The sequence below is a fragment of the Misgurnus anguillicaudatus genome, chromosome 12 (genome assembly GCF_027580225.2).
Source record: "Misgurnus anguillicaudatus chromosome 12, ASM2758022v2, whole genome shotgun sequence".
NCBI lineage: Eukaryota > Metazoa > Chordata > Actinopteri > Cypriniformes > Cobitidae > Misgurnus > Misgurnus anguillicaudatus.
In genome coordinates, this window is record NC_073348.2 from 2051297 (window position 1) to 2061981 (window position 10685).

The 10685-nt window shown below is 38.3% G+C and overlaps 1 protein-coding gene across 2 annotated transcripts; it reads right to left on the reverse strand.

Moving 5' to 3' along the window:
* On the reverse strand, positions 1 to 9514 carry prrc1 (proline-rich coiled-coil 1). Of its 2 annotated transcripts, none has more exons than XM_073873769.1 (9): positions 9364 to 9514; positions 7224 to 7330; positions 6723 to 7097; positions 6004 to 6147; positions 5823 to 5924; positions 5571 to 5734; positions 4471 to 4574; positions 2735 to 2837; positions 1 to 1854 (listed from the first exon to the last, which is right to left on the reverse strand). In XM_073873769.1, exons 2-9 carry the CDS (start codon positions 7312 to 7314, stop codon positions 1645 to 1647), a joined length of 1293 nt encoding a protein of 430 aa, XP_073729870.1. In that variant the 5' UTR covers positions 7315 to 7330; positions 9364 to 9514; the 3' UTR covers positions 1 to 1644. The 2 variants fall into 2 exon arrangements, with proteins under 2 accessions (XP_073729870.1, XP_073729871.1); XM_073873770.1 differs by having other exon boundaries at positions 7224 to 7326; positions 9364 to 9487.
* Positions 9515 to 10685: the final 1171 nt, after the last annotated feature.

Sequence of the window (10685 nt, forward strand, 5' to 3'; positions counted from 1 at the left end):
TAACAAAAAAAGATCTTTACTTCTCGGCTGGTGAAAGGCACGGGCATAAAATGCCATGAAATCTTTCACAGTTGTTAGGGTTACATTTGACAGAACCTTCCATTCTTGAATGTGGAAATATTCTTCAAGTCTTTGAGCGTATGACAGGTTTGGCTTTGACCATCAGGATTCAGTCAGAGATCATCCTCAGGTCTGTGTCATGTCCTGTGTCACTCCGACACGTCCATCATCATCATCATATTTAAGAACACTTACAGCATCTGCAGCATTTAAGTGTTTTACTAACATGATCTTACGTAACTGGACCACAATAAACATACAAACAAATCATAATCATCATTAAACATTTGATATCAAGTCTGAAAACAAAAAATACTATAAAATTAGATCCAATACCCCAAGAGATAAACCCTGGTGAGCGGTTGCATAAACATAGCCTTGACGTTAAGAATGTGTCGTTAATGATTCTGACTAACTAGCAATTAGTTACGGCTAATCAGTCTTATTATTTTGATAAGACCAATCTACCTTTCTATGTAACACTTAAAACAGTTATCATCAGTCTTGACCAATTTTTAAAACTAGTCTTAAAGTTTTATGCAACCGGCCACTGGTTTCACAGACAAGGCTTAAGACTAGACTAAAACACATCTCAATTAAAAATTAAACCTTTTATGTTTATAAACATTTTCATTTAACTAAAGCCTAGTTCTGGCTTTAGCTAAGCCTTGCCTGTGAAACCAGGTCATAATTCATATATATTTCAACTCTTCATTTTTATAAACCTCCAAATACAAAAGGGATTTGCAGTTGTCTGACTCTTCATTTGAAATGTAAACATATTACAGAATGAGTCAAACCTTAGGACGCACATTAATCTTTAACAGAAGACTTGTCCCAAACCTGACAAAATCTTTTCATTAGGACGTCCAGAAAGAGTTTGTGTGATTTCTGATGATGTGCTTTCAATGTCATATATTTATATCACACAGACTGGGCTTAAGAAAAGAAAGTCTTCAATTATTAAAAGGGTGGGAAGAGATTTATGAGAAACTCTGTTGGTTTGGGTGTTGATTTTAATTGCCAACAATTTTGTGATCATTTGCTGGATGTCTGTGTGCGCTGTGTTGCCTGTGAGGATGGTGATCGTGTCCTGGCTGTATAAATAGAAAAAAACTATGTGGAAAAAAATTACCAATCCACAAAACAGCTTAGTGAGTGTATAAAATGTGTAGAATAAGAGATGGCTGATATATTACAAAACAAATAATAAATGTTTTAAGATTATAACTGGAAGGGGGGCGGGGTTTGCTATAAGGCATATTGTAAAAGACCCAGATGTAGAGATTTCAACAGCGTTTCACATAAATCACTTACGGCACACCTTTAATATCAATTAAACATCATAATCTTAGTAGAAGGTTAAAACTCCGATTTAAACAATAACTTAAAAGATTGAGAGATATTAATGATCCCTGTAACCTAGTTTAGTTCAAAGTAGGAGCAGAAATATAACCAAGTCTCCCGTTTGTCATCTAAAAGCATCATTTTTGTCACGTGGAGTCAGTTTAGGCCTGTATCTGTATGTGTATGTGTATGGATGAAACCAGAATCCAGGTAAACTGTTGTCCTAACACAAGTTAGTTACAGCGTCCTGGAGGGCAGTCGCTGTTTGTACATGCCAGCCAAAGCTTTAGCAGCAGAGTAGATCATCTGTCTGCGAGACATGCCCGTGAAGGCTTGATGCCAATCTGTGCGGGAGACGTTGGGCACGTTTCTCTCCAGAACCTCTCCGACCGTCACCATCAGACCGGACCAGCGCAGGTTATAGTCCGGAGGAGTGAGGGATTGAGCCTACAACACACATTTAACAACAGATTATTACAGCAGATACACAACACACACACCACCAGATGCTAAAGATGTGTTCACTAAATATCACTTTTTTATGCATGCTCCAGACTGAACAAAGAAAGACATAAACATCTTGGATGATATGGGGGTCAGTACATTACCTGTACTTTAAGGTAACTCTTTAACTAAAACATTTTAAAGGCGGAGTGCACAATGTTTGAAAAACGCTTTGGAAAAGGAGACGGGCCGACTACCAAAACACACTTATAGCCAATCAGCAGTAAGGAGCGTGTCTACTAACCGACATCCTTGCCGGGTTGCGTATGTGTGGGGCGGGTCTTTTAAAAGAACGTCCAGATTCTATTGGGGTAGGGGCGTGTTTGTTTAGGTGATTTTCAATATCAACATTGGCTTTCAAACATTGTGCACTCCGCCTTTAAGTTATTTTATCCTAAAGCAGGGGTGGATATTTCTGGTCCTGAAGAGTTGGATTCAAATTTTTTAGGGGCAGAGCTCAAGTCTTGAGTATTACTTGTATATGACATTCAGGTGTGTTTGATTTGGGACAGATGCCAGTGGCCCCTCCCACCCTGACCTAAAGCTATAGGGTGATGATGATGACATCAGAATGTTTTTCTTATTTGTGTGAGTTGACAGTAAGCACAGAATAATTGAGAAGATCTAAAAGAAACACCTGAATGAGAATGCATTTAATATAAAGATTTATCTGAAGCAGCATCTTAAGAGCTCAACGACTAAAAACTGTCAAACATGTCATCCTCCAGTGTGAACTGCTGGCTGCTGATGGATATAATGATTTTCTAAAGGCACTAAAACAAACTAATGAATGAATGAATGAATGAATGATGTCAGTCTTTACCTGCTGAACATAATCCAGAGCTATAGGTGTTGCTTGAGTGAAGGTTTCAATGTGAACTCCATTTCCAGGGTCATCTAAGATCAGACAGCCGATGTCAAACCACCTGAGACAAACACACAGACACAGACGTACACAACATGAACATCATTGCTTTAGGACTGGATTGTTTTAAGGTACGGTGTTATCTACTGCATGCTTTTAACAGCATGTGATTTATTGTGTTGACTTAAAGGTGCCAAAGAATGCATTGATGTTAAATTGTTTGGAGATTGTTAATGGACGTTTATGAGTGACAAGTTTGTGTTTTCTTTCAGTATGGACCTGAAAAACGTAACTGTAATGTCAACAGTAGAACTTCAGGCTAAACGTTAGCATATAGCAGGTGTGCACATACTTTTTGTGTGGTGATCTACTTTTTAAAAGATAAACTTGACACGATCTACCTTAATTGTTTATAAAACTTCAAATGCTTGTTAGGACTATACTGCATATATTTCTACATTAAATTTAGGGCTGTCACCATTATTTGATTCTTTTTGAGTACTTAACTCTTTCCCCGCTATTGACAAGTTATCTTGTCATTTAAGAGAAAACATTTCCCTGCCAATAACGCTTTCCTGATGAGTTTTTACGGTAATCTTTAATTCTGCTACTATCCACTAGATGGCGCACTTACCCAACTTATAAAAATCTGATCTGAAGCATCAACTAATAAAAAACATGTGATACTCAGTGTATGTTGTGATCATCGCTCTGAATTTGATCTCTTAACAAACATCCTTTAGAAAAAATGCTCAAAGTTTTATATTTTTAAAGAAACCTACCCATATTTGAGAGGTTATAAAAAGAGAACAAATGAAGATAGAAGTTTTTTGTTTGTTTGAAAACAGAGGGTCTGTTCTTTCATTTGATATATTTGTATTTTTATATATTTATAGAAGAAAAATTTCTGTAAGGCATTTTGTGAAAAGCACAAAAAATGCTGGCAGGCAACTTTTATAAACCGCTGGCAGGGAAAGTGTAAAAATAATCCCTTCACGTTGAGTACCCCTTAAAATAGCGGAGGTGCGGTTTAGTCAAACAAACTATAAAAACATGACAACAGTATCAGAAACAGCGCATATAAATCAGCGCTACTCTGCCTCTCTCTCATGCACGGTGTGAGCGAGCGAGTGGATCAGCTCTTGCACAAAGGCAAGAAAGCGTATCCTGGTGAATTTCGAAAGTTAGACAACTGAGCTGCAGCGGACAGGCACAAGATTTAACATTATACAAACACATTTGAGAAGAAAGGCACAGGAACTCAAAAAGATTAGCCTGTTTCACAATTACCCCAAGACCATAATGCCAATTTAAAGCTCTGTTTTCTGAACTGAACTTATGTGCGATCTACCTGCATTGCCTTTGCAATCGAATGGTTGTGTAATTTATTGTTGGTGTGTATACATCTCGACTGTAACGTCACAGTTGGTGTAATGTTGAGATTGGTCTGTTTTCCAGCTATCTTTTGAATGCACAAGGTTTACATAAGGAGGAGGAAACAGTCGCGCTTGAGGCTCACGATATGTCATTACCACGTACACAACTCTTATTATTCATCTATGCCTGGGTAAATACACTGCTTATACAGACAGAGGAAGAGGGAGTATATGGTTTAACTGTTACGTTATTTGCAAACTGCACTTCACACTGCAGAACAAACAAAACAATCATGTTTACAGGATTGATTCTCTTACTTGTCTGGAAAAAGTTCAGCGATGAAGTTTTCCACTGAGACCACAGGCTGCTTCTCATGAATGACTGCCATACGCCGCAGACTGTCAATCCTCTCCTGAGCTCCCTACAAACACACACACGCACACAGTTTAAGAGCATCTGTGCATATCATGATGAATGAAAGCTTTATTTATTGACTCTAAATCAACACTCAGTTGTTTACATCGCTGTGACTGTACTATAGTGTAGACATGGACATACAGTTAAGTGTAACATCTAACGTTAACATATTTACAGTATTAATACCCTTGTGCATTCCACTAGATACACAGAAATATAAAAAAAATATAGTAATATACGTGTATAATACATATATCTAAAAATACATGCCATTATTTCTATGCTACACATAATAAATGAGGAGTACACACACCAAACGCGAATTCAAAGATTTGTGCGAGTAGATTACATACAAAGTCAAGGCAAAAACGTGAACAGACACAAACAAACACGGGGCGATGCAAATGATGCGAATTGGTACGAATTGGGCTGTGCGATTGCTGCGAAAACACAAGCTATTCGTCTCAAACGCGTCTTGGCACAACTTGAAAATATTTAACAAGTGAAATATTCGCATGACTCAAAGTTAAATCCGTCGAGTAATCTAAAGCGAGGAACGAGATGCTTCATGTTAGGTGTACGCAGCATAAGTTTGTGTCTTATGTCTTTCATGTCAACACAGAAATCAATCTATCAATCTATTTTTATAATAAATTTCAAACAAACTGCTGTGTATCAAATATAAATATATTATAAATATATAAGTATATAAATATGGTTTAGATGAGCTTGTAATTTCATTATACTCATGTAATGATTGCGTTTATTATCAATTAAAGCATTGAGAAGCAGACAGATACATGAGACGTAAAAGTATAATGCAGGGTTCACATCAGATACAGTAGAGGCGGCCAGCGCGAGTGATTTTCATGTAAGTCAATGCAAAGACGCGATTAGGCATCCTGCGGCGCGTTCTGAATTGAGCATTGCCGCGGGAAACATGCGCAGCTTTTTTGCCACCTCTACCGCAGCTGGTGTGAATGCACCATGAGAAGTTCACCTTAACCCCTGCGGCGTATCCTACAGGCTGTGGGGCGATGTTAGACTGACCGGCCTCTCCGGTCACCATCGCCAAACCAAACACTTCCTGAAAGGCGTCCCGCACCGCCCCCACTTTCACCTCCTTATCTGATGTCACCACAATATCCACATCTCCACCAGACTCTGAAACACACCACCACAATATTTACCATTCACAGAAATGAAATTGGATTGAATAAGATCAGATCAGGAGCATGAGATCTGTACTCACTGATGTAAGGAGCCATTCCAGGATCCAGTGTGGTTATCATGGACTCCACCGAGTGTTTAGTTTTATCAAGAACAGTCTTAACCATGGGATTACCAGCTACACCCTGACAACACAACAACATGAGCATGAGAGTGATGAGATGTAATGGATGAATTAAAGTGTGCGTTCAGTGTTCGCAGTTCCTTGAAGAAGCCCCATAAACCTCCAGCAGCAGCGTTGTCCGAAATCACTCGAGGGTCTTCAGTGTCCTCAGGAAATGTGATGGGAGAGCTGACGTCTAAGCCTCCAGACATGGGCTGCTGCATCATGGGATTACTAATAATGCCTAGACAAAGACAAATCACACATATTATATCATCAATTACACAAAACCAAAGCATATCATTTTGTTAACATTCACACGTGTTCACAATAATCATTTTGGCAATGTTTGTGTCCTGCCGCAGCTTTATTAATGTGATTAATTAATGATGACTAGGGCTGTCATAATGATTAAATAATCGTCTCATCGCGATTGTTTGACCTCATTGCGATGTTTCAGATCACCGAAATGATTGCACATCTTTTTAAAAAACACAAGGGGGAGCTGCAGCGCGAGACCGTATAAGATTACTTTTAAATATGTGTTATGTGTATTCATATTTACTGCCATGTAAGATTAATTTAAATAATCACAGCAATGTGTAAAAATTATTTCATAAACAAACAAAAAAATGTATGAGAATTAAATGTCAAAGCCCTAAACAGGCAATTAATCGTCATAACCGTCACAATGTATTAGTCAATCTTCAGCCAAATTTCATAATCGTGACAGCCCTAATGATGACAGTAATGACTGCAGGAGAGAAGAGAGTCACGCTCACTTTCTCCCCATCCAAACTAAGCAGCGTTGGGTGGTACCTGGCATCGGTGAGGCACTGGAGAAACTGGGCATCAGTGGCGTCTGAGGAGTGCGTCCAGCGTGGCCACGAGTGATGTCATATCCTGTGTTCACAGAGAAGCCGGTGGTCGGTGGGCCTATGGGCGGAGCGGAGAGGACGGAGCCCGGCATGGCCGTCGAGATGGGCGGAGGGACAGCGGATGGGGAGGCGAACGGCGGCATAGGGCTGCCGTACGGAGGAGACGATACGGAGCCGAAAGTAGGAGGAGGAACAGATGACATCATGGGCGGCAGAGTGGAGGTCAAAGCCACTGGAGGAAGAGGGCTGGAAAAACTTCCTGGAGAAAAACTGGAGACACCAGCGGGAGTTGGGAGCGGCAGAGGGCTGGTAATCCCTGAACACAACAAGAGTAATGAAAGGTTAAGCGTGTCATGGCTGTGACTGAAAGTGAAGTTGACTGTAAATTAGCACATAACTCAACAATCCGATGAAAGCAATGAGAGAGATTTCAGATGTTTACCAGCAGGGAGTGATGGAGGACTGATGGTGGATGTTGGAGGTGGTGGAGGGGTGGAAGGTGGTGTGCTTTCTATTCCGCTCTCTTCCATCATCTTCACTCTGTCCTGCCTGTGAAGAAGAATTGAGTGTAAGACACTGAACATCAACACCTCACTGATATTTAAATGACACCCATGTTCCCCTGTTCTTCTACAGCATCAGCCAATTTTCCTCTTTGGACCACTTAGTTTCACATGACAGACAGGTAAAACAAGTTTCTCTATAAACTTGCAACATGAGCAAATCTGGGACTAATAGTAAGCAAAACTTGGCAATTTTCTAGATGTTTTTTTAATATTAGACACGTCCCCGGAATGTGCCTGTGATGTTTCAGGTCCAAATAACATATAGATGATTCATATAGATGGCCTATATAAAACACCATTAGATAATGTTCTGTTTTTTTAAATAACCAACCTGCACCATTATGGGAACGTTATTTTATAGTTGCAAAAATAAAATCTTTTTTTTTGGTTCCCAAAAAAATAACCAAAAGGGAACCAAAAACTAATGTTAAGAGAATGTTCTGTGTTTGCTGGAAAGAGGAAAGAAAGTGAGGAAAGGAAACAAAAATTGACAAACAAAGAATTGAGAAGCACCCAAGTCTTTGCATATCCTTACATCGTATCCCAAAATTAGGAAAGATGTATGCTGTCAAACAGACATGCATAAGTTTATATCTGTAACCACACGGCTGCCCTTTCGAACTTTAGCAAAACTGTAAGCAGATCAAACCCATAGATATGTATAAACTAAAGGCTAGATGTCTCGCCCGCGCTGCTGGCCAATGGAGTGGAACGTCCGCATTTGGCGGCCATCTTACTACAGGCAGCTCACTCACTTGTAGCATTGAGTTTTAATTGTGCAGGTACTTTTAAATGACCATAACTTGCTTAATTTTTTACAGATTTTCAAAAGGTTTGGTTTGTTATAAACGTCGCAGATGTGTTGTTTTTTCCATGTCAAAATCTTGATACCATTAGGTGGCCCTCAGAAAACTCTACAAACTAATACAAAAGGCAGTTCATGACCCCTTTAATATTTTATTGACACATATATATTGGGTTCCTGTAACTTCTTTGCTTTGTGGTTGTGTACACACAGGCGAGGCGACACACAATTATGTTTTTAAGCTGCACCATAAAAGCTTTTTATTATAAATAAACTAAATATAGGGATTATTGAGCGAGTATATAAAAACTGTGTTGTAATGGTAACTGTGTTGTTTATTCAACCTAACTAGTTCTTTCGTGGCCCATGCTTCATTCAGGTTATATAAAGTATTTACTTTACAGCAGCTCAGTTCTACCCTCAGAAGTGCATACGTGTTTCCTGCTGTCTAATAAGCGCATCCGGTAAAGCAGCCGATTCTGTTCCCTTCTTTTTTTTATTTCGTTCCCTTCTGGAATTTCTGTTCCCCTCGAGTCGACAAAGCGTTTCTGCTGACAGCGCACGCGCATAAGAACACTTGCTGCGTGTTTTTTATTATCATGTGTACATAGTCTTATAAACTTATAAAGTTCACAACGATTAAAAAAGTATTTAAAAAAAACAGCTGTGTGTACGGAAAGCGAGACGTCGTATATGATTATAAGGGAACAGAAATTCCGAGGAACAGGATCGGGTACATCACGGGCTCTTCAATCATAACAAATGATTGTGGGCGTGGACAATAATATTAACGTACCATTCTCTACGCATATTGATAGATTTCTGCTATTAACATTATTATAATGCAACGCACATATGGCAAGCAATGGATTTGCAAGTCATTGATCTTTTTAATATTTTGCATGTGTTTCTTAAAGATTAGCATTAAATACTGTTTCCATGACACGTCTTCATAAAGTCAACGTAGACTGATCGATTAATGACACTGTCAAGAACCAATATTATTGATTAATAACGGATGCATTTAATATAGAGAAGCTCTGACTTTATTTACACAACAGGATAGAGAGCAGCGACAAACACATTTAATCAAACACATTTACGACACTCATCGCTCGTAAGATCTGTTGTGGCGAGTTTTACTTAGACAAATAACTTTACGTTAATTAAACACAGATGACGGAGAAACTCTTTATAAACATGATTCTTACCTGACGCGATCGTCTCGAGATCAAATCGAGTTTAAACGTTTAAATCCGAATCAAGCGCGAGATCAGAGGGACGCGGCCGCGCGCTGATGACATCATACAGTGCCACGTCTGATGTTGAGCCGCGCAATTTAGTTCAGCAGATTATAGTTATGTTTTACTTCATCAGATAATGGTTCAGTTCAAAGGCAACGTTTATCAAAACATTTCGAAATAAAATAGCGACTCCATGGGATAGTTTTAAATGTAGTTGCGTGTTGGGAAATCAGACCCTTTTAAGCGAATCAGTTATTGTGAATCGTTGTTTGCAATGAGTCAAAAGGCTTGTTCGACATCGTGCAGCGCCGCCACAACTGACATGCAGATGACGTCAAAGTACCGCGAGAGCGATTCGAGAAAAGTGTAATTTCGAATCGCTCTCGCGGCACCTTGACGTCATCCGCCTGTCGGTTCTTGCGGCGCCAAAAGTATCTCTAGCCTTGTGTATGTGTTTCAACTGTGAATCATATTTACACTGATCAAATATCAGTAATATCATCCAATAATAATGATAATATTTATTTTTAATAAACATCTCAAGTGCATTGTTAGATAACTATATCCATCATGAAAATATGTGTTCAAAATAATGGAGAAAAGCAGGTTGTAGTCTTTAATAAAAAATGGCAATACTTTCATACTACCCTTTGTTCAATTAAGTATTTTGATGTTAATTTTTTAACATTTTTTCGAGCTTTTAATTCATGTCATAGCAGAGTGAACATCTGTCTGTGAATATAACATACTGACAGTGACATCTATTGGATTTTATTTGTATTGCACCAATTTAGTCATTTGGACAAAAATCCAAACTCAAATGCAAATACAAAGGTCATATTTTCTTTTAAATCTTATTAGGTTTAGACGAAAATTTATTTTGAAACATTGAAAGGACTTTCAAGTCGTAAAGTTACCAGGAATTAAATCCCTCATTTTGAAAGGATTGTATTGTATACCCTCCTTATTAAATTTTTGTTTAATTTTTGTTGTTTTAATTTTTTTCTTTAAATTTTATTTGTTTTACTTCAAATGTTATCTGCACAATTCTAAAAATATTTTACAAAATTATTAAAATATTTACTTAAATTCTGATTATACCCAACTATAAAATTATCCGATAACTATAAATCAATGGTTCTCAAACTTTTCGGCGTGCGGCCCCCTCTTGTGGCTACGGTGCATTCATGCCCCCCCAAAGAAAATGTATGACATAAAACATTCCAAAACTTACAATTTGAATCAAACAAAACATATTAAATTTTGCAGTGCTATTTTTTAATTAGGTT

Coding starts and splice junctions, on each gene's coding strand:
- prrc1 (XM_073873769.1), bottom strand. CDS start 7,314: ATGATGGAAGAGAGCGGAATAGAAAGCACACCACCTTCCACCCCTCCA. Junction 7,098..7,223: donor TCCTCCATCACTCCCTGCTG/GTAAACATCTGA, acceptor TGTTGTGTTCAG/GGATTACCAGCCCTCTGCCG. Junction 5,735..5,822: donor TGGAATGGCTCCTTACATCA/GTGAGTACAGAT, acceptor GGTGTGTTTCAG/AGTCTGGTGGAGATGTGGAT.